Raw genomic sequence first — 27462 nt, 5'->3', positions numbered from 1 at the left:
CCCACTGACACCAATGATGGGGCACTATTCTCCCATTCATACCAACGATGGGGCACTATTTTCCCATTCATACCAACGATGGGGCACTATTCTCCCATTCATACCAACAATGGGGCACGATTTCTCCCATTGACACCAATGATGGAGCACTATTACTCCCCCTAATACCAAAGAGGGGGCACTGGTGCAAAAAGTGACTGCAGATCTCAATCTCAGTCCTGTGAAGACTGAGAATGAGCTCTGCAGTCACTTTTGCAGCAGTTGTTTTCTTATTCCAGGTCATAATCCTGCACAATGTCCTTTAGTCTCTTTCAGTCAGGTGTCCATGTGGACCGTGCTTATGCTTAGCAGACAACAATTTCCAGGAAATTGTATACGCCATCATAACCTTTGATACTGCTCCTCCCGACACGGTAAATAAATTGGCAACTTCAGTCACAGAGGCGACACCAACAATTTGCCTTCTTTGAAGCTCAGTAAGCTCTGACATGACTCTGTGTTACTAGCAGCACACGCAGTGAATGATGAAAGTGAGGCTTCCCACCTGTTAGCTAGGTGTCTCATCACACAGCGGAAGCAAAAGAATGTTGCACCACTTCCGCTTTCACTGCCAAACATGCCATCACTTTCACACCTGCAAATCATGCAGTGTTTCCATTTTTCTGTCTAACCTCTGTATGTGTGTAGTGTTTTCTGCGTTTTAGATATGCCATATACAAGCAATTAATAGTACCTGACCAACTTCCATTCTATTGCTTGCAGGGTCCTTGCTATAAATGGTAACATAGGTGGCATCCATTCATCCCATCTGTTCCATGTACCAAATTTGTGAGCTGTGTGTGACACCATTCCCTGCCTGTCTCTGTTAGCATGTATGCATCATGTATGTCTGAGTACCAGGATAATGGGAACTACAGTATAAAGCAAATGGCAGCTCCAACTGTACCACTGTATCAGTCCTGCCAACATGGCTGCCTAACCCAATAAGATGCAAACATAGGATGGAAACCATCCGGGCCAAGCCAAACATATTTCCAAATCTGAATTAGAACTAGAGCTACCCAACAACCCCCTTCCCTCCACTGTTCTGATCAAAATGTAAAATCTAATTACAGATCTCCAATGCAAACTTTAGCCCTTCACTGCTGTGGACTGACAAGCACTGGGAAGATTCGCCGGTCGATCAATGTTCAGGTAATGATATCCATTGATTCAACCATAGTTTGACTGGCTAAGCATACACGTCCAAGTCACTTGGGATAACTATAGCGGTTGGCCAGGACTATCCATCGTTGGCCATTTAGTTCCCCACAGGCTATCCACACCTGGGTGGCCCATTGTTCTCTGATCTATTAATAAACAGATGAGGTGTTGATAATCTCTAGATACTGTACTTCTATGTGCTGTATTGCATTTTAATAACTTCTTTGCTAGCATATTGTCGACCAGTATTGAGAGATGTAGGATTCTATATAAGGAAACTCCATACTAGTTCCTAATGCTAACAGACTATCCCCTCCTCCACACACAAACCCTGGATTGCCACCAAATTAACACGGCTCCTGGTTGTGTAAAGCAGGCCAAAGATGATGCAATTTTCTTTCTTGCAACTGTTGGGGCCAATTGGGTTGTTTTGCAGGCTAGCTGGTAAGTGTGCTGGGAAATCCTTTGTTTGTGATGTGCATTGTCCTTCCATGTGGACCTTGCTGCAAAGGCCAGTTATAGGTTGGGGGTGGTTGCCACTTTTTTTTGTACAGTGGGATGAATTGGGTGCAGGGACACACTAGATGCCTTCACTGCCATTGTGCTCTTGCTGGGCGTCATGTGAGTCCCTGTGCCTATAAGGAGGGGTGGGCTCCCTCCAGGCATACCTGCCCTTAATCTATCCATTCTTATATGTGCCCCTACTATGAAGGCTCTGGAAATTCAGAGTTAGAACAGAAGTATATACAGGGGTCCCCTGGGGTGGGCACTGCGGCTTACGCATATATTTGCAAATGTGTGCAAACAAAACCCTCTGCTTTTAATGTAAACTGTTAGACTGGGCCAATTTGGTTGTTTTGCAGGCTGACTGGTAAGTGTACTGGGAAATCCTTGTTTGTTCATGACGAGGAAGGGAAATCCCTCGATTCCCCCATGAACACAGTCATTGTTGATGGGAGAATCCCTTCCATGGAGCTGTTGTGTTCTCCCGGCAGGGGAGGGGGGGGTGCGAGGAGCCGTCCCTGCCAGGAGAACACGGTGATTACTGCTAGCGGCTATAGCTGCTGGCAAAATGAACATGCTAAATATCCAACATGCTGGTTGTACAATCAATGGATTGACACGTACAATCAGCCTGCATATATATGGAGTGAGTCTTTACTGAACCAGCCAGAATTCAGCCCATCTATGGCTGGCTTAATCCCACCCCATCCTTTGTGTAACAAAACTAGCAATCTCAGAAAAATTATGGACAGCATACAGGGGCTCTTACCTAGAAAAAGAACCACCTAATAAAGTCCTCAATGGCGCTAGTTCCTAGTCCACAACTAAACCTAGTTAAAAAGGGTCATATGCAGGGGCGGACTGACCATTCGGGAACTCGGGCACTGCCCGGGGGCCCCATGAGATGCCCCTGGTACCTTTCATAGGCTTTTTTTGGGTGTGGTTTGAGTGTGGGCGAGGACACAGGGCGCCCCATCATCCCCTATTGCCCGGGGACCCCATGAGTTGTTAGTCCGCCCCTGGTCATACGCTGTGTATAGTCCTGAATGAACTCAAGATGGACTGATTTGAATGGTCTGACTGTAGGACAAGTAGGGCTGATTCAAACATACAGAAGTAGAGCTGCTGCCCATAGCAACCAATAGTCTTTATCTGAAATGTGAGATCTGGTTGGGTCCAGTCCCCTCTGGGAACACGTTACGTATGTGTTCTGGCTGCAGTGGTCTGGATTTGTATTGCTAGGTAATTAGCCTTCTTAATTATCCACATTTCTAATGGAAGGAGTCGTACTTTCCCCAAGCATTTAAATAGCATGAGGCAGCGAGCTGCTGAAGACCCTTATGCTGTTAATCTATTTAGCTGGCACTTCTAGTCTTCTTCCTCCTTGTTGTAAGTACATTTTATGGGGTTGTGGCCTTTACTATTCATGAGTGGTCCTCGGGTATAAAAGTCTTTGGCGACCAGACCAAAAAAAACCTATAAATTCACTCATATTCATTAATTAAAAAAAGGTGAGTTTACTATTTTTTTCCAACCTAGGAGCATGGAAACCATTGCAACTCCAATCGGTGGATCACGGGTGGAATGCTCTGGCACCTGCTGACCTGCACCAAGGTACAGACCTTCAGTTACAGCCTTGAAGGAAGTATCAATGAAGTACAAGAGATGTGACCACACTTGGGCTTCATTGAGAACTCTGAGTTCCTCTACAGAGGTGATAGACAAGACTCCGATTTCAAAATTACTAGGAATTGGTGGGCAGAAGCACCTCTTGTTTCCAGAAGAGGGCATGGCAATTTGAGGGTGGGAGGTCTGCAGTTTCTGACCATGCTTCACACTAGACCCTAAAGCTGGCCTTTGAAAGCCTCTGCTTCCTACAGACAACCGGATTTCCCGGACACCTTCCTACCACAGACCTGCCAAGCTGACTGGGATATTGACCTAGCTTCCAAAGTGCCTCCTCTATGATGTCAGTGATGATCGCGGAGTTAGTGAGCTTGTTACTCTAGTTAGAACACACATTCATAAACAATGCATCTGAATAGGGTGTCATGCAGGGGCCTCACAGAACAGTGATCAGGGTCCAGCAGACGTACCTGACTAAGCTGGGGTCTGCGTTGTACGGTGGTGGGGGAGTGCAATGTGATCCTGACACCATGGACTGTGATGAATGAGCTCCATTCATTTCTCCATTCGATTGCATGGAGTGGTTGTTCACCATCCCGGAACCTGCAGGTGACGGAAAGGCAGGATATTGCTTATATAGGAGAGGCATCAAGCCTGTCTGGAAAGTACATTAGCTAATGTCAACCAGCCAGCCATTGTGACCCCCATTAGGTGAAATCCACTGGGTTTCCAGAGGGATATTTCACTCTACCAATTTACAGCATTAGCCAAATGGGGCTCCGAGGACGGAAACTAACGTTCATTAAAATCTATAGGGGTGAATAGGTCCCACTAGAATACAAAACCCTTCCCCCTATTATGAAGGGAGGGAGGTATGAGGTAGTTTTATTAGTGGTATGTAGTCTTAGGACACTCTGTCCCAGGGTGACAACACTGCTTAATACTGTTGTCACCCTAGGAAAGGAAGTGAGTTACTGTCAGGATTACCAGGTTAAAAGAAAGGGGAAAAAACATGAAAAAGAAAGCTAATGCAGCCACAACATCTAATGACCAGTAAGATGGAGTACTATCAATTTTTGTTCTTGGGCTCAGTGCCACCTTAATAGCATGAAGGGCCCCTGAGCAAAGAAACGAACTGCTATGCGTATGCTACATATTGGGTGAGGCTTTTTAGTCTGATTAGAAATTTTAGTTTGATTTTTTTACAATTTTTTAAAATAATTTTCTACATTTTTTTCACAATGCTGTTGGGTGCTTTGGTGAGATACCAGGGGTCCAGGGGCAGACTGACCATTTAGAAATTCAGGCACTGCTCGAGGGCCCGGGGTCAGTAGGGGGCCCCATGAGATGCCCCTGGTACCTTTTTCATAGCCTTTTTTGAGTTTGGGCAAGGACACAGGGGCCCCATGATCCCCTATAGCCCAGGGGCCCTATGAGTTGTCAGTCCGCCCCTGAAGGGGTCTAAACAGACCTCTGAAGTCTCACTTTTGAGGCCGAGAAAAGGACTGAGAAAAGTTCCTTTCTGCAGCCTCAGCTGCACTGCAGATGAATGAACAGGAGACACAGGCTCCAGTTCATTCATAACTGAAGCATAGTAAACACCGTTTACTATGCCTCAGTTATGAATGAACACAGGAGTGATCGATACAGAAAATTCACTATATCATTCAGAAAAGGAAGGGGCCAGTAAATGATATTTAGTGTCCCCTTCCCTCCCTCCCTTACAGAAGGGGGTGATCAGTGCGGAGATTTGGGGAAATAACGGGCATTGATCTTTCGTGGCTCACCCTGCAGCTGAAAGCCCGCGAGAGGAAGCAGGAGCCGCTGGAATGAGAGCCGCACAGCAGATCAGTTCCAGTTATTTTTCCCCACATGCGATTCCCCCCTTTTGGAGGGGAGGGGGAACAAAAGGGGCCCCGGGGCAGTGCCCATGTGATTAAACAGCCCTGCTTGGGTTTCAATATATTTTAGGGATGACAGAACAATGCACTTTCAAAAAAAAAAAAAAGATAAGGGGGTAAAAAAAAAAAAAGTCATGTGGTGCATGATAGTATAGAGAGAAGTGGGACCTGCAGGGGGATGGGCTGCATAAAAACATGGAATGGAAAATGGCCTATAAAGATCAGAGCTACCTCCAATGTTGTGGGGCTCACAATTCCCATGGGTGCTTGGCTAGGTGTAAAAGGTGCAAAGGCCATGAGCAAGTATGATAAAATAGAGAGAATGAAGGATAAAATGGAAAAAAAAAAGTAAGAAAGCTGAAGAAGGAATAGCGAGGGAATGAGCAGAGAGAATGCATCCAATCAGGAGTGAGAGAACGAGAACAATGATAGAGCAAGCTGTCACTATAGTGTAGCCATGAGCAAGTCTTGTCATGTTTCTCAAAGGTGTCATGTAATCCCCCATCCCCGCCCCCCCTGCCAGGCTTTTACTCATTTATCTCTGATCCAGGGAGATATCACCTCTGGGTAGCTTGGGCCACGCCCACCTATGCCCGGTAGTTTGTATTCCATACTATAGAACATTTGTGTAATTTGCAACCAGTGATACAGAAAATGATGTGAATTCCAAAATCTATAATTGTCAAGGATTGACGTGCAATCTTCATGTCTAAAAGGGATTTCCCTTCACTTTGAAGAGAACTCTTCTCACTTCCTGCTGTGTCACTGGGAAAGGAACTGAAGGATAATCTCCTCCACGAGACACCGCAAAAACACGGCTATCAACCAAAGAAGGTGCCAACCAAAAGTTCTTAGACTCCAAAATGGTATTTTATTAAAGAGGTTGTAAAGGCTGAAGGTTTTGTACCCTAATGTATTCTCTGCATTAAAGTGTTGCTAAACCCAGGACCCTGCATTCACTATATCCGCTCTCCCCGGACCCTGCATTCACTATATCCGCTCTCCCCGGACCCTGCATTCACTATATCCGCTCTCCCCGGACCCCGCATTCACTATATCCGCTCTCCCTGGACCCCGCATTCACTATATCCGCTCTCCCCGGACCCTGCATTCACTATATCCGCTCTCCCCGGACCCTGCATTCACTATATCCGCTCTCCCCGGACCCTGCATTCACTATATCCGCTCTCCCCGGACCCTGCATTCACTATATCCGCTCTCCCCGGACCCTGCATTCACTATATCCGGTCTCCCAGGACCCCGCATTCACTATATCCGCTCTCCCCGGACCCTGCATTCACTATATCCGGTCTCCCCGGACCCCGCATTCACTATATCCGGTATCCCCGGACCCTGCATTCACTATATCCAGTATCCCCGGACCCCGCATTCACTATATCCGCTCTCACCGGACCCCGCATTCACTATATCCGGTATCCCCGGACCCTGCATTCACTATATCCGGTATCCCCGGACCCCGCATTCACTATATCCGGTATCACCGGACCCCGAATTCACTATATCCACTCTCCCCGGATGCTACATTCACTATATCCTCTCTCCCCGGACCCCGCATTCACTATATCCGCTCTCACCGGACCCTGCATTCACTATATCCACTCTCCCTGGACCCCGCATTCACTATATCTGCTCTCCCCGGACCCTGCATTCACTATATCCGCTCTCCCCGGACCATGCATTCACTATATCCGATCTCCCCGGACCATGCATTCACTATATCCGATCTCCCCGGACCCTGCATTCACTGTATCCGCTCTCCCCGGACCCCGCATTCACTATATCCGGTCTCCCCGGACCCCGCATTCGCTATATCCGATCTCCCCGGACCCCGCATTCACTATATCCGATCTCCCCGGACCCCGCATTCACTTTATCTGATCTCCCCGGACCCCGCATTCACTATATCCGGTCTCCCCGGACCCTGCATTCACTATATCCGCTCTCCCTGGACCCCGCAATCACTATGTCCGCTCTCCCCGGACCCCGCATTCACTTTATCCTGTCTCCCCGGACCCCGCATTCACTATGTCCGCTCTCCCCAGACCCTGCATTCACTATATCCGCTCTCCCCGGACCCTGCATTCACTACATCCGCTCTCCCCGGACCCTGCATTCACTATATCTGCTCTCCCACAGTACACAGAACATGGAAATGTAGTTATTTTGGTAAATATAAACTAAATACTTTGCTAAATTCCTTTTCTCATCAGCAGTATATAGCAGTCTTGTGACTTCCATCAGTGTCCAGCAGAGCACTGGTTAAACCTTGCAGGAGGAGTTTTCATTCCCCTCTGACTGTCCTATGAGGCTGCATGACCCCTGACCCCTTGTCTGGACAGTGCTGATTGGAACGGTGCAAGTGATCAGCACAGGGCCAAAGAAAAAAACTCTAGCAATACAAACTAAACTGAGCATGTTCAGAGTGACTCCTAGAGTTCTGTTCTGTCAGGAGATATATTGGGGACAGTAGAAGAAGGGGAGGATCAGAGAAGACAGGATCAAACGGCCTTTTCGGAGGATTAACCCCTTAGGTTCCACAGTGAGTATAACCAGCACGCTTTACTGCATCTAGAGACTGATTGTACTGTTGTGGGTTTAGTAACACTTTAAATAGAGTGCTGAAAAAACTTTAGGAGCTCGGGTTACCTGACCTATAGTCAGCCTCTCTAGCAAAAAAAACTCTCTAGCAATACACACTAAACTGAGCATGTGCAGAAAGGCTATGGGTTCAGTCTGCTTTATCAGCGTGGGCATTTGAACAAGAGGAGGGGCAGAGAAGACAGGATCAAACAACCTTTTTACACAATGCAGAGGATTAACCCCTTAGGTTCCACAGTGAGTATAACCAGCATGCTTTACAGCATCTACAGACTGATTGTACTGTTGTGGGTTTAGTAACACTTTAATGTTTAAAAAACACCCTCAATGCTCAGCGCACCCCCCCCCCCCCACCCTACCTCACCTCAACCCTACCTCACCCCCTCTCAATGCAGCACAATGCACAAGCACAGCAGCTCTCTCCCTCCTCATAAGCTCAGAAACAGCTGCGGTAGCCATTGGCTCCTGGTACTGTTAATCACAGCCAGTAAGAAGTGAGCAGGTGACGGGGCAGAGCCGCACTGTGTGTCAATGGATACACAGAGTCCGCTTGAGAGCGAGCACACAAACAAGTCTCTCCACAGCAAGCAGCTTGCTATGGGAGCCAGAAGCACTGGCAGAAGACCCCAGAAGAGTAGGATCGGGGCTGCTCTGTGCACAACTATTGACTAGCATGACATGTTTCTTGTTTAACCCCTTCACGCCGGCGCCTCCCGGTCCTTTAAGAGTTTCAGAAGCCGGGGGATGGGGCGGGTTTTAGGGATCATGTGATGCCTCGTCACGGCGGTCACATGATCGGGAAAGGTCCCGATTGAAAGAGGAGACCGGGACCTTTTTGTGAGTACCAGACGTGTGCTGGGAGCGCACAGGGCGCGCGCTCTCAGCACATATGTATTTTTTTATTAGAACGCAAATGTGCGGCCGCTCGGCCTCTAGGCCCTGACTCCGGGAGGCTGCACATTTGTGTGTGGCCGGCTTGAAGAGGTTAGAAAAAAAAGGTTTACAATCACTTTAATTCCATAATGAGAACAGGAAAACAAAGAAAGGCATTCGTCGTATTCCTGGGGGATCGGCTGCCTTTCCTTGTATTCCTGTTGTCATATACAGAGTCAAAAAACACCTTTTTTGGACTCCAAGAACTTCTGTCTGGCGCCATCTTTGGTTGGCGCCATCTTTGGTTGGCTCCATCTTTGGTTGGCATTCATTTCTTAGTTCAAGTGACCTCTGTTCATTGAGAGGGATCTCTTTTGTGTAGAGAACTGCCAAACACAAGCCATTTGTCTGTATGAATGAATTTTGCATTAGTTATTGGAGATCCATGTCCAGTTCTTCATCTCCACCTCCCTTTAGAACAGAAAAAACAGAATGGGTTTTAGCCATTCGCTACTCCATTCCAAGCTTTCGATATACTTTAATTCCCAGTTTTAGTTCTCATAGATATAAATATCATCATATATTGGAACTCAACTTCATTTGTTCGAGTGAGGGGAAAATCTTTGATTCCCGGTCAGATTCTTGTTCTCCAATATGGTGTCTCTGGGAGCAGAGGACAAAGGAAATCTCCCCAGATGGGAAAACAGGTAGCAGTAAGAATCTGACGCGTTTTTGTATTCCCTCCTTTTGGGTAGAGATGCGCTTCAAGATATTTCTACTAGATTTGTAACCTAAGCGTTTCTTCATGCTTACCCATAGGGATCATACCGGGAGCTGTGTTGGAGTTGTGCTGATTGGGTTGTCCCACCAACTGGTTGACCGATGGCAATTTATTCATTCCGCCGTGGACTTTATTCATCGGTGAAAGAACCGGACCGTACGATGACTGAGACTGGATGTGCGCACTGCAAAGAGAAAGATTGAAGATCTCATTCAGCAAATTGAACGATTGTATCCCAGAAGCTGTGGTGATCAGATCAGGACAATGAGCCGCACCCTCGAGGGGACGTGTCAAGGTCCTACCTTTTCCAGAGACTGTGCGGCTTCATGTACTGGCGCCCATCTTGGGTTTCTGCAGAGCATGGTGGGAGCGACCACCGGAGTGACAACCGGCCTAATAGCACCAGGAGTAAGGTGCGTGCAAGCAGAGTTTGCAACGCCTGAGCGAACTGATCCAACAGGAGATCCTGTTGATCCAGTCTGGCGACCAACATTGGAAGCAAAGGCGTACCTGCACCGTCAGGATTCATGGCACTTGTGTCTTTGTGTTGCTACAGCTCTGTGTATACTCTCGTGACTCTTCTGGTATCTGACTCGGCTTGTGACTAGACCCTTCTCTGTGTTTTCCTTTGATCTGACTTTCAGTTGCTGAACCCGGCCCGTGACCTGTGATTCTTGTCTACTGTTCTGTACCGTTTTGTCCCGTTGTTGTCGACCCGGCCTGCCCGACTACGCTATTGTCATTCCTACCAGCTACACGCCATTGGCGGCGGCCATTACCGCAGCCCGGGTGTCTCGGGGGCCGCGACCTGGTTCCTGGCTGCGTCAAGTCCATCCCCACCATCAGGGGTCCTGGTGAAGGGCAGCCTGGGACTTAGACTCCGCACCCTGAGGGACTTTGGTCTGTTGGTGGTGGTTGTCGTCAGTCAGTGCGTTACCCTGCCACTAGGCCTACCTGTACGTTCCACAGCCCTGCCCTGACAGGACGAGGTTATTACAGCTTGATCCATAGACTCCCTAAGAGCTGTACATGTCCTGTAGCCTCCCTAGCGGTCTGATTATGTCCATATTTCTGTGCTCAAAGCGGTACATTTTTTGCATGGAAATATGTCGTTTTTTTTATTGTGGGCCTGTAATTTTTAGGAATAACTCACTGAAATCTGTCTGAACAAGAGTCTAGTAAACATCCCGGGGAGGATAAAATTTGAAACACGAAATCATAATTTATAATTTAATAAATAATCATAAAAAAAAATAAATCTAATAATAATAAATTTAATTCAATAATATAATCAAACCAAAAACACTGAAATGTGAAATAGAGCGCCAAGTTCGCACATCGCTGAGCAAAGTCGCAGAATCGTTTTCAGTGTCTGATGAGGAATTTCCCCCACCAATCATTATCACTCAATTCTGCAAGTGGTTCTGATTTACTATCGCTGTTCTCTAGCCGGTCTAAAACCGCTTTTGACCTAAAGGGACGCTTTTTGGACGCCATGGACGTTTCTCAGTTTCCAGGCAGAAAGAACAGTAAAAATGCAGGCAGGGCGCTGGACAAAGCACTCGGGACAAAATGTATGTGAAATGGTTTGATACAGGAATGTAATACTGTGACGGAAGTGACTTTGGGTGGGGGGCCCATGGAACCAAGCTCATTTTAGAGAGGTGGGGAGACCCATCTCAGCTCCCCATATCCCTCTTATGTGTAAGTCACCCTGTGCCTGTTAGGGGTACAGGGTGGAATGTGCTGATATTGTATAGACATGTATAAGTGGGGTGTGGGGGTTGTTCATTGTACTGCCATGTGGTGCATCCCATTGTTCTATTGTGTGTCTTGCTTGGGAACAAACTATTATGGGATGTATGTGTTTCTGTATTGGCTTGGTGGGGGGTGTCTGCTGATGTGTTTCTTATTACTAGATTTGGTTTGCCCCGCGTCCGTATGCAGGGAGGTGGGTTGTTCTCTTGAATGTTTATATCTTGTGTCTGTGTTAAAATAAAGCAGTCTATTTCCTGAGTGATTTCAAGAGTGTTGTCCGTGGATCTGTGTTTGGACAGGGAGGCGGGAGTCTAACGGAAATACCCTAGTGCAGTCGGGGTCCAGTTCTGTTACAAATACTATCAGATTTTAGTGTATTTTGTGAATGTCACTTTTTAACACTTTTAAATTTCCCGCCAGTTCCATCCCCGTACGTCCGACGTCGCAGGGAACAGAACCTGGAAGACGGATGCCGGTATCAGCCGGAGGAGATGGCCGAGGATGCTGCAGGGGAGACATCACGGGAGCGCAGGACAAGGTAAGTGCAGAAGAGATCCTGGAGCAACGCTGCAGTGTATTCCTGAGTGTAGCTTGGGGGGGTTACCGCTTGTGGTGCTGAAACTTTACCCCGAGCTACACTCGGGAATACCGCCAGGGGGGTTAAGGCAAAGCATTGTGTGTAGTAACCCATAGCAATGAGATTTCAGTTTGCTGTTGAACATATATAATTGGTTAATGCCTTTCATAGAATTGTATTGGACAGAACCCAGGCGTAATCCTTTTATCAGATTAGAAGAAAGTACTGAATGTAGTTTGTTACATTTGGGGTTCATATGTAAAGTGATACATACAAACACAAGAGTCCTCGTTATTGTATTATAATGTATATATAATTTTTTCCTTAAATTTCTATTGATTGATTTCGCATAGAAAACAACTGACCTCGCAGCACCAAAAACTGCTCTAACAATGACTTACCTTCCTGCTATACTGTAGAACTGTTTGTGGATTTTTTTCTACCACTTCTATAACAGGAGCATTTTTTATTTTTCATTTCTAATGGACCAATTTAGGTTCCTTGCGCATGGGGCTGTGCAGCAAGGAGAATGAGATGCGGCCCTGCTGCAAGGAGCCTGTCAAAGTACAGGAGTGATTGTACATTGACTGGCATTTAGGGCCCTTTCGGTTCAGGAATGAGGCTCTGGTGTGTTCTGGAACCTCATCTGTGAGCACACAGGGTCCTAAACACCAGCCCCATCCAGCCATAGACATTGACAGGCTGCCTGCAGAAGGGCTAGGTGTGGCAGCTATCACCTCTGGGAAGACTGAACAGCCCCCCAAGTGTAAACGGAACAATGCACTGGAGGCAAAAGTCATCCCCCACCCCACCGCCTCCCAAGAAAACAAATAGATTTGTGTCAACTGCACAGTTCTCTCTAAACCCCACTCATCTGTCATTTTTACAGACACACAAAACTTACTGTCGCTGCAGAAGTTGCTGCTGTTGCTGTCTGTAGGAGTCCACCAGCTGCTGCGGCACCAGCTCCACCAGTTCCAGGCTTTCCTTAATTTTCATCAGGAATTCGAAGTTCTCACGACCACGGACCTGGGAACCAGACAGATTCCGTTAGTTGTCTGATTATGAGGCTGGTCTGGACAAAGCCTAAAGCTCCATACACATGGGCCGAATAAGGGGCGGTATCGGCCTGTTCAACAGAAACCGGACAACATTCGGCCTGTGTGTACGACAACCGGTCTGACAGAAAGTGGCCGACATTCGTCTGGAGTGTACGACAACCGGTCTGACAGAAACCGGCTGACATTTGGCCCGTGTGTACACCAGCTGGTCCAGCAGAAACCGGCCGACATTTAGCCCATTATGGCAGCTGGTCCAGCTGTGTGTACGCTAGCTGGTCCAGCAGAAACCAGCTTACATTCGGCCCATGTATACGCCAGCTAGTCCGATGGAAACCGGCCGACGTTTAGTATGTGTACAGCAGCCGGTCCGGCAGAAACTGGCTGACATTCGTCCTGTGTGTATGGCAGCCGGTCCAACAGAAACCAGCCAACATTTAGCCCGTGTATGGCAGCCAGTCCGGCAGAAACCGGCCGACATTTAGCCAGTGTATGGCAGCCGGTCCGACTGTGTGTACGCCAGCTGGTCCAGCAGAAACCGGCTGACATTTAGCCCATGTGTATGCCAGCCAGTCCGACAGAAACCAGCCAACAGTTAGCCCGTGTACGGCAGCCGGTCCGGCAGATACCGGCTGACATATGGCCCGTGTGTATGGCAGCCGGTCTGACAGAAACCAGCCAACATTTAGCCCGTGTACAGCAACCAGTCTGGCAGATACCAGCTGACATATGGCCCGTGTGTACGCCAGCCCGTCCTGCAGAAACTGGCCCTTGTGTACGCCAGCCGGTCCGGCAGAAACTGGCCCTTGTGTACGCCAGCCGGTCCGGCAGAAACTGGCCCTTGTGTACGCCAGCCGGTCCGGCAGAAACTGGCCCTTGTGTACGCCAGCCGGTCCGGCAGAAACTGGCCCTTGTGTACGCCAGCCGGTCCGGCAGAAACTGGCCCTTGTGTACGCCAGCCGGTCCGGCAGAAACCAGCCAACATTTAGCCCATGTACAGCAACCGGTCCGGCAGATACCAGCTGACATATGGCCCGTGTGTACGCCAGCCCGTCCTGCAGAAACTGGCCCTTGTGTACGCCAGCCGGTCCAGCAGAAACCAGCCGACATTTGGCCCTTGTGTATGGCAGCTGGTCCGGCAGAAACCGTCCGACATTCGGCCCGTGTGTACGGCAGCCAGTCTGGCAGAAACCGTCCGACATTCGGTCCTGCTTCTGTCGAAGGGGCATGGCCGAAAAAGGTCTGCCCATCGGCTTCCTATCACCACTCTAAGCCAATGGCTGACAGCGCTGACCGGTGTCTTCTTGCGTTGGGGGCACTTATGTTCGTACAGTGATCTGTCAGGTTTTTTTTTTCGTTTAGCTCGCGGGGTTGAACAAAAAAAACAAAAAACAAACTGATAGTGTGTACGGGGCATAATTCCCCACCTCTACCTGTCCCTCTTGTGGAGAGGTGAACTTGTTTTAATTCATGCTGTTTTCTACACACGGATTATCCAGGAAGGCCAGGGACGAGCAACCCTCAGGCTGCACCTTCTAGAGGTATCCAGACACTCTCATCTGCAGAGGCAGAAATTTGCAGCACCCCTGATTCTAGTGCCACTTGGCAAAACCAGCAGGTTGACACCAGTAATCCTTTTTCGGCTGTCTGTAAGGGTGGCATTTTTCCTACTGACCAACAATGCCAGGGGAATTTGTGCCGTTGACACCCACAAAACTTGTTTTAGTAAGGGTCCCCCTGACCTGAAATGTATCTGAGGGGTTCCTCTGGGGAAACAATGGTGATAGAGGCTGATCTAGAGCTGTAGGGGAAGGATTTGTATATGCATTGCATAACCCATGACCATGCCCCAGAAATATTTTTTTCTCTTTTACCTTGTTCCTATATATATGTATTAAATGAATACAGGCGTACCTCGGTTTATGAACGCCTCGGTTAAAGTCATTTTTGGTTTATGAATGAAAATCCATTGAAAATAACGCTTCGGTTTACAAATTTTTTTTGCAATACGAACGGATTAATTGGTTTTCAATGCATTTACAAATTTCTTTTTTAATCATGTCCCTGTACAGTATTTATGCCTTTAAAGTGCACTTTTTAAAGAGTTTTGAACAGATAAAATACTTTTTTTTTTTTAACTTTTTTGTGACCTCCGGAACAAATTAATTGGTTTTCAATGCATTCCTATGGAAAACCGCGTTTTGAATTTTTCACAATACGAAAAGTCCCACAGAACGCATTAAATTCATATACCGAGGTACGCCTGTGTGAGATATATATATATATATATATATATATATTTTTTTTTATTACTTACTGTGATGTAATCACCAGTCTTGTGCAATTTTTGCAGAGGTAGCTGCTTGGAGCTCAGTTCCTATTGCTGTAAGTAAGCCCCCAGAACTACATCTCCTAAGGGCACTTTCCCTGCACAGTGGGGTAGATTTACTAAAACTGGAGTATTCAGAATTTGGCGCAGCTTTGAATGGGAGCCAATCAGCTTCTAACCTCAACTTTTTCAATTAAGCTTTGGCAATAAAACCTGAAAGCTGATTGGTTTCTGTGCAGAAGCGAGACTGATTTTTCACTCTCCAGGTTTAGTAAATAAACCCCAGTGTGTGTTGAAAGGCTCTTAAAGGATAAGTTCACCCTTCATAACATGGTACACCCATATTCAGGGTGTAACATGTCATGAATGCAGCAGCCCCCGCTCCCCCTTTTTGACAGCTAGTGGGGGGATCTGAAACCCATATACTTACAGGCACGTAGTAGATTTCCTCCTCCCCGTGCCGTCTTTTCTTGATATTTGCCCCTAGTGATGTCACTCCTGGAGGACTCTGCTTGCAAGCTGCTGACAAATAAAAGGAAAAAAAGAACACACGTAATAGTAAGGCTCCATGCACACTAGCGTCTTTTTTTTAAGGTAAAAAACGTTGGTAATAGCGTTTTTATTAGTGTTTAGAAGCAATTGAGCGTTGGCATATTTACAGTACATGGGAGAAAAAAGCTGTTATGAGCATTTAAGTAGCATTTAGCAACGTTGGGCTTTTTTTCTGCTGGAAAAAACGCTCCCAAAACTACTAAAACTATTTTTTTTTTTGCTCCTAGATGCAAAACTAGCCACTATTTAGCTTCCAGGAGCAGAAAACCCCCCCGCTAAGAACAGCTTCTATGTGCTTAAAGCGGAGCTCCACCCAAAAGGGGAAGTTCCGTTTTAAGCCTTTGTCCCCCGCTCCCCATTGAGGATTGGCACCTTGCGGGGGGGATTCCAAAATTTGACAGGTACCCGCTCCTGCTGCGATCGCCTAGGTGATCAAAAGCGGAAGTTGTCCCCCCGTCCCTCTCCGTAGTCTTCTGGGACACGTGACATATCCCAGATGACTACGGGGCCATTCACAAAGCACAGCGGGCACCCGGATGTGAAGTCGCAAGCTCTCACAGCCGGGTGCCCATACTGAAGATGCCTGCGCCAGGGAGAGAAGGCGGCCGGTGAAACCAGCGATGGTGAGGACACCGCTGGACCGAGGGACAGGTAAGTGTCTGTATTTTAAGCGCCAGCAGCTACAGTTTTTGTAGCTGCTAACTTTTTTTTTTTTTTTTGAAGGTGGAACTCCGCTTCAAAACAAACGCTAGTGTGCAAGGAGCCTCATAGTGAAATATTGCTCAACTCTTCAAAGTACAAGAAACTGAAAAGTAAAGAGAATAATAAAGTAAATAATAGTCGTACTTAGCGTACACTCACTGCGCTTGTTGCCATTTCCATTTTTTGCTGCAGTCTCATTTAACGCCGCCTGTTCCCGAAAGTGGTCCTCGTCAGCCTTCCGGTCTCGGCCAGGACATGCACAGATCCGACCTTCAAATGACCTCCGGCCTAATACTTGTCCACTGAAAAAAAAAAAACCCAGCAAATTAGAATAAGTGTTGTGGTGTTTATTATGTATTCTGTAGGTTCCAGAGACTGAAATAACTGCAAGGAAAAGTGAAGGGACGTGCATTTCAGACTTTGTTCAGACAGGAATAGAAGCGTACCATTTCTACTAGCACTGGTAACCCTACAGCTAAATAAATGAATCTGAGAGTGAAGCACCACACCATGGGTTGATCCAGACACGCCCATATCAAATATATATAGATTCCATATAAAATCAGGTGGAAAACTATTCAAGAAAGCCAATGTGAAGCTGATATGGGACCTTCTCTGTGGAGTTCATGAGGATTCTGAGGTTGAGCAGACATGGATACGTGATCTAAGTGGATCTGAGATTACGCTGCATAAACCAGCCGCTGATCTGCTCCACAACCCATACCAGACAGATATTCTCTTCTTATTGTTAAGCCCTGATAAAGAGGGTGAGTTTTGCCCCCTGAAACACATTGACTTTCTTGAATAGTTTTCCACCTGATTTTATATGGAATCTATATATATTTTATATGGGTGCGTCTGGATCAACCCATGGTGTGGTACTTCACTCTCAGATCCATTTATTTGCACTACAAATGTGGGAACTCCTTTGGTGTGTAGAAGTTGACAGCCAAGAATGGAGACCCCCCCCCCTGCACCACTATTGGATAGTAACACCATTAGGCCAATTCCAGAGTTCTAGTGCTACCTCTCTGTAGAGCTCACCCCCTTGAGGGACGCTGAATTTCATGGGTCCCCCTTAAGCTCTGCACAGCCAGGCAACACGCCTTTTCCACATCTTCACACATAGTCAGTAGAACAGTCCTTGAGCTTAGATTTGTTGCTTTATTAGGGGTTAACAATTTATGTGGGGGCTAATACGGGATGTCCAAGGAACTGTAAAACATGAGGACTACTTTTCAGCAAACACTGTACAAAAATGTGGAAAAAAAATACCAACTGTCTCTTTAAGGAGCACTGATGTTCCCTTTGGTGTACCTCCTCAGACCACAGATGAATCCATCCTCATTAACCCAGCTGTTCTGAAGGTTATCCTTGGTCAAGGGATTCCAAGATCTGTAGCTAAGTAGTCCCAGAAGAGAACTAGTTGGGTATTGCACCTGACTGCCCTCTCCCTTCTCTGGCCCAGGGGGGGTAGAAGCACTTACACTGTCCTGTTAGCTTGATGGGTTGCAGCTGTTTTCAGGCCTTACACTGGGCTGGCTCCTTCCCTGCTGACAAGATGTCTTCCCTAGGAGACTTGTGGCCCCTTGAAGATCCTTCCATCCAGCACCAGCCTGTGGGTAGCCTCTCCCCTTACTGGGGGCTCCATTCTCCAGCACCTTCTCTCAGTCCATCTTCCACCCGACTCCCCTGCTGCACAGGCTCTGCCACATTTAAGGGTTGTTCTTAGCCACCATGCCTGGTCTCCTGCCTGGTGACTGGCCATGTTCCCTTAAACATGCAAATCTAGGTTTACTCCCCTCCTCTGCCCTCTTCTATAAAGTTCCTCCAGTTTCTAGAAGGGTGGGGGAGGGCTCCAGAAGCCCTGACCTGTAGAGCCTTCCAGCCTTTCCTGAGGTGACCTGTCTACCTCACTCCCAGGCTGACTCATCCAATGCATGACAAGCCTCTGACTCAAAAAAATAACAAATCCTATCTAAATAAACCCAGAGTGCACTACATATCTATTCCACTGTAGAGACATGCTCTATCTGCAGATGTGTTTTGGTCCAACTCTGACAATAAACAGGTTGCTTGAGTGTTTTCTATTTGAGCTATACAGAAGGAAGATGTAATGCACTTCATTCCTAAATAGCCTTAACAAGAATACTTGTGCAACCCAAGCATTGGTCCGTTAGGTGCCTGTAAACCACAAGATGTGCCAATTATAAGACCCAGTGAGAGCTGTGAAAATGTGGAACAGCCTCAAGAGTTGGTTGTGGCCAGCTCAGTGGATTGCTGTAGGAAAGTCCTGGATTCTTTCTTGGATACACAGAATATAACTGGATATAACATTAATAGGGAAAGTTGATCCAGGGAATATCCGATTGCCTCTCGGGGGATCAGGAAGGAATGTTTTCCCCTGCAGGAGCAAATTGGATCGTGCTTTGCTGGATTTTTTGCCTTCCTCTGGATCAACTGTGGGTGTAGGATTATAACTTTTTTTTTCTATGGTTGAACTGGATGGACTTTTGTCTATTTTCAGCCAGACTAACTATGTCATGTTGAAAACTAATCCACAACCTGGAAATTAGTGTTTTGAGGAGGAGTCGACACCTGGTCGCCCCCATTCTCCATCCACATAGGTATGCCCAGGAACATCAATGAAAATGACTTACTCTCTGGTCTCCAGGGTGATGATGATGAGGATCGGTCTTCTGTTCATCCCCCCAACACAGCTGCTGTTACACATGAAGTTGTACAGGATGGTAGTATACTCTGTTCCCACCTAACGAAGAAAAGAAATCAATCTATACACATACATGCATCACACGGCATACCTCCCATCAGCATTGTACAATAGAAATGTGGATCTATATAAAATACACAATGCCCTATTGTAAGGTAAACCAGATTCTCAGGAAACCAGCGCAGATACGCATTGCACTGCAGCTCGTGCTTCTTGGCGAAAGGGCAACTTCAGACGTGCTATGGTGACCCGGCGCACGAGCGTGCTTGCAGCAATTGTGCGCACTGAGAACCCAGCACCGTTTTGAAAATGGATGTGTCACTGGAGGAAGTTACTGAATGGTCTTCAGCTTGTTCCGTGTGTCCTGCGACCTGATCCGTTGTATTTGCCCACCTGACCTGGATTCTCCATGGACTTCACCACAACCTGCTTCATCTGATTACTCTGACCTTGGCCTGTTTACTGGACTTGCCTCTTCCTTCTGATTCCGTACTGCTTTGCCTGCCTGTTACCAACCTTGGCCTGCCTCCTGGACCTGTTCTGTCTGCCAATTCTGTCCCATGCTGTCCAGCTGTCGCTGACTACTACCCAGCCTTGCTTCCATCTCCTGCTCTGCTGCTTCAGCATCCAGTCCTGAGGACTGCGCCTTCCAGCTATACCCACCTAAAGAGCAGACATCACCAGCCAGCTACCTTCAGCACTTATGTCACTTTGTGCGCACGCACTCTCTCCACCTTGGAGTGTTGGGCAAGAGGTGAAAGAGAGGCCTTCACTACATTCCATTCTTCGCCAGGTGCGTGATACCTATGCTGCATACATTCGTACATATACTTAAAATACACATACAGTTGCACTGTAGTCGCAGCCAGAACAGATCTAAGGTGTGATTGGGGAAACAAGTGGAAATTAAGGGTTGGGGAAGGAGTAAGGCAAAAACAAGGGAGGAACACAAGAGTAAGGCCAAAGTGAGGGAGGAACATAGGCATGAGGCCAAAGCAGGGGAGGAGCATAGGAGTGAAGCCAAAGCAGGGGAGGAACATAGGTGTGAGGCCAAAGCAGGGAGGAGCATAGGAGTGAGGCCAAAGCAGGGGAGGAGCATAGGAGTGAGGCCAAAGCAGGGGAGGAACACAGGCGTGAGGCCAAAGCAGGGGAGGAAGATAGGCATGAGGCCAAAGCAGAGGAGGAGCATAGGAGTGAAGCCAAAGCAGGGGAGGAACATAGGCATGAGGCCAAAGCAGGGGAGGAACATAGGCGTGAGGCCAAAGCAGAAGAGTTAACATAGGCATGAGGCCAAAGTAGAGGAGAAACACAGGAGTGGGGGCAGATCGAGGGAAGAGCACCACAGGAGTATGGCAAAAGTGGGGGAGGAACATAGGCATGAGGCCAAATCAGGGGAGGAGCACAGGAGTGAGGCCAAAGCAGGGGAGGAGCATAGGCGTTAGGCCAAAGCAGGAGAGCAACATAGGCGTGAGGCCAAAGCAGGGGAGGAACATAGGCGTGAGGCCAAAGCAGGGGAGGAACATAGGCGTGAGGCCAAAGCAGAAGAGGAACATAGGCATGAGGCCAAAGCAGAAGAGGAACATAGGCGTGAGGCCAAAGCAGAGGAGAAACACAGCAGTGAGGACAAATCGAGGGAAGAGCACAACAGGAGTATGGCCAAAGTGGGGGAGGAGCACAGGAAAAGAGACCACATATGGCTAAGGCAGTAGTGGAGGAACATTGTAATTAAAATGGGGGACACTTGAAAAATATGTAAATGTGGGGTAGACAAAGGAGTAAGGAACAAGGGAAATGTGCCTACATATAGGAAACATCAGCCTGACTCAGGCTTGTTTTTAGGTGCCTCCATGATACCAGTTGATGCTCCCCAGCCAAGTCTGCTTAAGGGAAAGTGGATTGAATGGATCTCTTTGACCAATCACTGTTGTTTTTCCTTTTAGGAACAGACTTGCAAGTTCACCCAAATATGAACTTGCACATCCAAGAAAAAATAACTCATTGGGAGAAAAGCCGGAAAATGTAAATTCAGGTTAAGCAGAGGGGTAAAGGCAGGGCTGGCCGGAGGAATACACAAAGCAATATGTTTTGCAATCAGATTTATCAGTTTTGACACTTTGATGAATGAGACTCAATCCAGTTTTATCTTCTTGCGTGTTACCTGCGGAGGTTCATAAGGGACCATCACACTTTGTCTTCCGGTTGCGGGGTCATCTACATATTGGGATAGGTTATTGCCCTCCACACGAATCAGGTGACTTGCAGGTGCCGACTGACCTGAAAAAAACAAAAATGATCCAAAAATGATTAAACAATGATAAAGTAGAAAGACTTGTCATCCTCAGAGATTTCCGGAACATCTCTGGGAACATTTTTCAGAAGCATATTAACCAAGGCACTGAGATATTCTTCTGCTTGCATCAGGGTTGTGCTCATTTTTTAAATTACTTATTACAAATTTTCATTGCTGTTGTTTTATCTCAATAATGGCCCCTTTATGTTTCTTTTATACATGGAGTCCTATCAATCTATATTCAAGTAAGTTCTACGACTGATCAGGTGCTAGTAATAAGGGCGTACACTCGGAGATACACTATACCAGGGGTGGCTAACCTGTGGCTCTCCAGCTGTTGTGGAACTACATTTCCCATGAGGCATTGCAAAGATGGGAAGTTACTGACTTGCAGAGGCATGATGGAACTTGTAGTCCTGCAGCAGCTGGAGAGCCGCAGGTTGGCCACCCCTGCACTATACAGTTTTCTCCCCAATTTCCTTTAGATTTACCTTTGACTATGTGGTGCAAGGGCCCGCCTAATTGGATACCACTTTAAGTGTCCACTTTAGGTTTGACTTCATATTATATGGTTTTTGGTCAATCTAAAGCAAAATTCTCAAAATTGGTCAATCTCAAAAAAATGGTATAATGTATGGCTATCTTTAATAAACATGCTGGCTGGGAAAACAGCGGATGTACAGAACAAGGATCTGTAGTGCCTTTCCAGTGAGTGTAATGTGTATGGCAGAGGTGTCAAACTACATTTTGTCGCGGGCCATATCAGCATTATGGTTGCCCTTAAAGGGCCAGTTGTATCTGTAAGAGCACCCCCCCCCCTTCCCAATTACATCAGAAGTCAAGAATCCCACACCCTCCCTAACATCACCATGCACCCCCTTTGGGGGGCAGAGCTGGAAAGCAGAAAGCGCTCTGCTGAGATAAGGTGGGGGTGGAGACAAAGGGGTACCTGCAGGAGAGGTGCAAGGGCCACATGAAATGGCCTGGAGGGCCGAATTCGGCCCATGGGCCTTGTGTTTGACACCTGTGGTGTATGGTTTGCCTGAAAATGATGTGGACTTTCCGACTGTTGTATATTTTCATTATGATATTTCATACATAGAGCTGTAGACTCTACCATGCAGTGTATTCAGCTTCCCTACTGAAATAGAGCTGAGGCTGCAGGATAGGCAACATACAATGGGTAATCCCCATCTCCCATTTACATGGCGGATCTAAATATATACTGTATACCTAAAAATGAACTCCTAGCAACCAACAGTTGAAATATTTGAACAGTTTTATCAGCCAATGGATTTGTAAGTTTGTTCATCCAAATCTCAGACCTCCACTGTAGCACCATAGCTTGGTCTAGAACAGTGTTCCTCAACCTTTTTTCAGTCAAATCACCCTTGAAAATGATGGACAGTCCCAAGGCACCCTTTAAAATGATGGACAGTCCCAAGGCACCCTTTAAAATTATTGACAGTCCCAAGGCACCCTTTAAAATGTCATACAGTCCCAAGGCACCCTTTAAAATTATGGACAGTCCCAAGGCACCCTTTAAAATTTCACACAGTCCCAAGGCACCCTTTAAAATTATGGACAGTCCCAAGGCACCCTTTAAAATTATGGACAGTCCCAAGGCACCCTTTAAAATTTCACACAGTCCCAAGGCACCCTTTAAAATTATGGACAGTCCCAAGGCACCCTTTAAAATTATGGACAGTCCCAAGGCACCCTTTAAAATTTCACACAGTCCCAAGGCACCCTTTAAAATTATGGACAGTCCTAAGGCACCCTTTAAAATTTCACACAGTCCCAAGGCACCCTTTAAAATTATGGACAGTCCCAAGGCACCCTTTAAAATTATGAACAGTCCCAAGGCACCCTTTAAAATTTCACACAGTCCCAAGGCACCCTTTAAAATTATGGACAGTCCCAAGGCACCCTTTAAAATTATGGACAGTCCCAAGGCACCCTTTAAAATTATGGACAGTCCCAAGGCACCCTTTAAAATTATGGACAGTCCCAAGGCACCCTTTAAAATTTCACAGTCCCAAGGCACCCTTTAAAATGATGGACAATCCCAAGGCACCCTTTAAAATGATGGACAGTCCCAAGGCACCCTTTAAAATGATGGACAGTCCCAAGGCACCCTTTAAAATTATGAACAGTCCCAAGGCACCCTTTAAAATTTCACACAGTCCCAAGGCACCCTTTAAAATTATGGACAGTCCCAAGGCACCCTTTAAAATTATGGACAGTCCCAAGGCACCCTTTAAAATTATGGACAGTCCCAAGGCACCCTTTAAAATTATGGACAGTCCCAAGGCACCCTTTAAAATTTCACAGTCCCAAGGCACCCTTTAAAATGATGGACAGTCCCAAGGCACCCTTTAAAATGATGGACAGTCCCAAGGCACCCTTTAAAATGATGGACAGTCCCAAGGCACCCTTTAAAATTATGAACAGTCGCAAGGCACCCTTTAAAATTTCAGACAGTCTTAAGGCACCCCATTCTAAAATGTGAACAACTATTCTACTAGTTTTACATAACACAGCAACATCCACACATGTAGGACACCCAACATTAGAGGTGATTTATTCTTCCAAAGCAAATACACTTTTGCACACTGGTACTGACTAGTATTCCAGTGTTTCTCTTCTCCCTCCGTTTTTCTCCATCACTGAGCTAATGTGACCCCAGCACTGATGGGAATGGGCGGGGGAGGGTCAAACTAGGATGCTGTGCAGGCAGCCAACATCCTCCTTATCAACTGATGATGTCATTGGTTGTCAGGACGCCGGCGGCTAGAAGGTTGTAATGGTGCACATTGAAAACCTGTGGCTTCGTGTGACTAAAAGTCAGGCTTGTTCCACCCGCTGGCTTGTATACAAGTTTTGGGCAATTTTTAGACATTTTGCCAAGGCACCCTGGTTGAGAAAGGCTGGTCTAGAACTCCCCCCAGCCTACCTATTGGATAGCAAAGAGATAAAATCTCCCCTCTGTTCAGTCTACCATTTATATTTTACTATACGCACATGTACACTCCAGCAGACACTGATTGGTTACCAGTGCTGCTGTGCAGAGTATTGCAGGAAGCTGATACAAAGATAAATGTAGGTATTTACACTAGCTGCATCAAAAATACATTTGTAAGGAATGCAATGGTAATCAGACGCTCGCGCTGCCAGTGCTGTCACATGGGGAAGAGGAAGGAGTCCTTCTTATGGTGTAAGCTCCAAGTCATGACATAGAATGGGCTTCACTTCTTTGCCAAAAGGAACCACTGGGCAGGGAAAGTTCATATGCGTGGCTGGCGGGGCAGGCATTAAAGCAAACTGATAGTTTTACCCTTTTTTTTTTTCTCAGAGAATATGTGCAGGAACTCCCCCCTTCTGAGCCAACCCTTGTTTCCACCCCCCACCTCCGAGCGCCGTCCTTTGGTACATATACAGAGCCAAGTAATATTTTGTATGGAATTTGGTAATGATAACAAGAAAAGCAGTAAAATAGATCCCCTGCAGCCAGCAACAATAGCACCCCTCAGCAGCAATAGATTCTACCAGCAACAATGTACCCCCACAACAAAATACCACCCCAGCAACAGAAGACCCCCCAGCAGCAACAACAGATCTCCAAGCAGCAATAGACCCATCCTTCAATGGTAGATCCCTTCCAGCAACAATTGACCTCCCCAGCAACAACAGACCACCATGCAAAAATAGATCCCTTCCAGCAACAATTGACCTCCCCAGCAACAACAGACCACCATGCAAAAATAGATCCCTTCCAGCAACAATTGACCTCCCCAGCAACAACAGACCACCATGCAAAAATAGATCCCTTCCAATGACAATTGACCTCCCCAGCAACAATAGATCCCTTCCAGTGACAATGTATCCCCCGGCATCACTAGACCCTCCAGCACACCCCAGCACCCCTTGCGATTACATACATTTAGTGTGATTCCCCCTCGTTCCCGCTGAAATAAAGCCCTGCTTTTACCTAAGTGGGCAAAGTAAGGGCTTGTTCGCACTAGCGGTTGGGGATTGTGAAAACTATGTGGGTGAGCTGCGTTTACACCACCCCTCAACCGCTCCCCCTGGGGGGGTATACACTTGCTGCAACCAGGGCAAGATTTAAACCTCCCTGTCACATTCAACAGGCACTACCACCTACCCATTCAAGTGAATGGGGCTGCACTGTAACTGCCCCACTACTACGCGCAATGCACACAGTTGTGCTCAGTAGGGTGGCATTTATTATTATTATACAGGATTTATGGCACCAACAGTTTGCAATATAACGGGAGACAATACAGTTCAATACAAGAGGGTTAGGAGGGCCCTGATCCTGGGAGCTTACAATCTAGGAGGGAGGGGCTGGTGGTACAAAAGGTAGTAACTGTGGGGGATGGACTGGTAGGAGGAATAGAAGATTCCATTATTAGCTGAGGGCAGGATAGGCTTCCCTGAAGAGATCGGTTTTCAGAGATTGCCTAAAAGTGAGCAGAGTAGGCGATAGTCTGATAGACTAGGGCAGCCTTTCTCATCCGGGGTGCCCAGGCACCCTGGGGTGCCTTGAAGTTTCTTCAGGGGTGCCTTGGCAAAATGTCTAAAAATTGCCCAAAACTTGTGTACAAGCCAGCCTTTTAGTTACACCAGTGGTTCTCAACCTGGGGGTCACGACCCTCTTTGGGGGTCGAACAACCCTTTCACAGGGGTCGCCTAAGACCATCGGAAAACACATATTTCCAATGTGTTGAAAGCAGCTACTGTGTTGAAAGCAGCAGTATTAAAGGTAAAACGACACTTCATGAAATATAATTACTGGGTAAATAATTTTATGATTGGGGGGGTCACCACAACATGAGGAACTGTATTAAAGGGTCGCGGCATTAGGAAGGTTGAGAACCACTAAGTTTCACAAAGCCACAGGTTTTCATTGTACACCATTACAACCTTCTAGCTGCCGGCTTCCTGACAACCAATGATATCATCAGTTAATAAGGATGTCAGCTGCCTGCACAGCATCCTAGTTTGACCCTCCCCCGCCCCTCTCCATCAGTGCTGGGGTCACATTAGCACAGTGATGGATAAAAATTGAGGGAGAAGAGAAACACTGGAATACTAGTCAGTACCCATGTGCAAAAGTGTATCTGCTTTGGAAGAATAAATCACCTCTAACGTTGGGTGTCCTACATGTGTGGATGTTGCTGCGTTATATAAAACTTTTCACATTTAGAATGGGGTGCTCTTTTAAAATTATGGACAGTCTTGAGGCACCCCATTTTAGAATGGGGTGCCTCAAGACTGTCCTTAATTTTAAAGGGTGCCTCCGGACTGTCCATCATTTTTAAGGGTGCCTTGACTGGAAAAAGGTTGAGAAACACTGGATTGGGGTAGAGAGTTTCCGAGGATGGGGGAGGCTCTGGAGAAGTCCTGGAGACAAGCATGGGAGGAGACAAGGGAGCAAGAGAGCAGGAGGTTGTGGGAGGAGTGGAGAGGATGGGTTGGGTGAGATTTGGAGACAAGGTTGGTGATGTAATTTGGGACAGAGTTATAAATGTGGCGCTATATAGGAGGTTAAAGCAGGCGGCGAGGAGGCAATACAATACCGAACGCAGATCACTCCTCAGGATGCAGCGCTAGTGTAAACTAGTCCTAGATGTTTCCTTTATAGGGGGAGAGATACCAGGAATACGCAGAGGATTATACGATTTAATTGATCTATCCTGCAAGCTGATGATTCAGCCTCGAAGACATGACAAGACTCAATCATGGTGGGTGGATTGGTGCGGAGGTTCTAAACACTGGCTCGGGGCCCCCCAGCACTCGATTTGGTTGAGTTTATTTGAAATCAGCCGCAAATTATGAGAGATTACACAATAAATGATAATTAACCTCCCACACAGAGCAACTGACGATCTGTGCCGACATGCAGCAACAATCAGGATCCTGTTCCTAACATAG

The 27462-nt window shown here is 47.0% G+C and overlaps 1 protein-coding gene across 6 annotated transcripts in view; it reads right to left on the bottom strand.

Annotated features, from left to right (window-relative positions):
- Nucleotides 1-27462, bottom strand: part of TP73 (tumor protein p73) — a 122517-nt gene that overhangs the window by 18084 nt on the left and 76971 nt on the right. The window contains exons 3-9 of one of the 6 annotated variants that reach the window (XM_089667147.1): nt 21373-21488; nt 19144-19253; nt 16628-16785; nt 15660-15751; nt 12747-12871; nt 9540-9691; nt 3804-3936 (exon numbers count right to left, since the gene is read on the bottom strand). In XM_089667147.1, coding sequence (XP_089523273.1) covers nt 3804-3936; nt 9540-9691; nt 12747-12871; nt 15660-15751; nt 16628-16785; nt 19144-19253; nt 21373-21488 — 886 coding nt within the window. The remainder of the gene's footprint in view (nt 1-3803; nt 3937-9539; nt 9692-12746; nt 12872-15659; nt 15752-16627; nt 16786-19143; nt 19254-21372; nt 21489-27462) is intronic. The other 5 variants (XM_089667151.1, XM_089667148.1, XM_089667149.1 and 2 more) reach the window with 5 other exon arrangements.

The sequence above is a fragment of the Staurois parvus genome, unplaced genomic scaffold, assembly GCF_062004578.1.
Source record: "Staurois parvus isolate SC_StPar_1 unplaced genomic scaffold, SC_StPar_1.0 ptg003059l, whole genome shotgun sequence".
In the NCBI taxonomy this organism is placed as follows: Eukaryota; Metazoa; Chordata; class Amphibia; order Anura; family Ranidae; genus Staurois; species Staurois parvus.
This window is presented reverse-complemented; position numbering and strand designations above follow the sequence as displayed.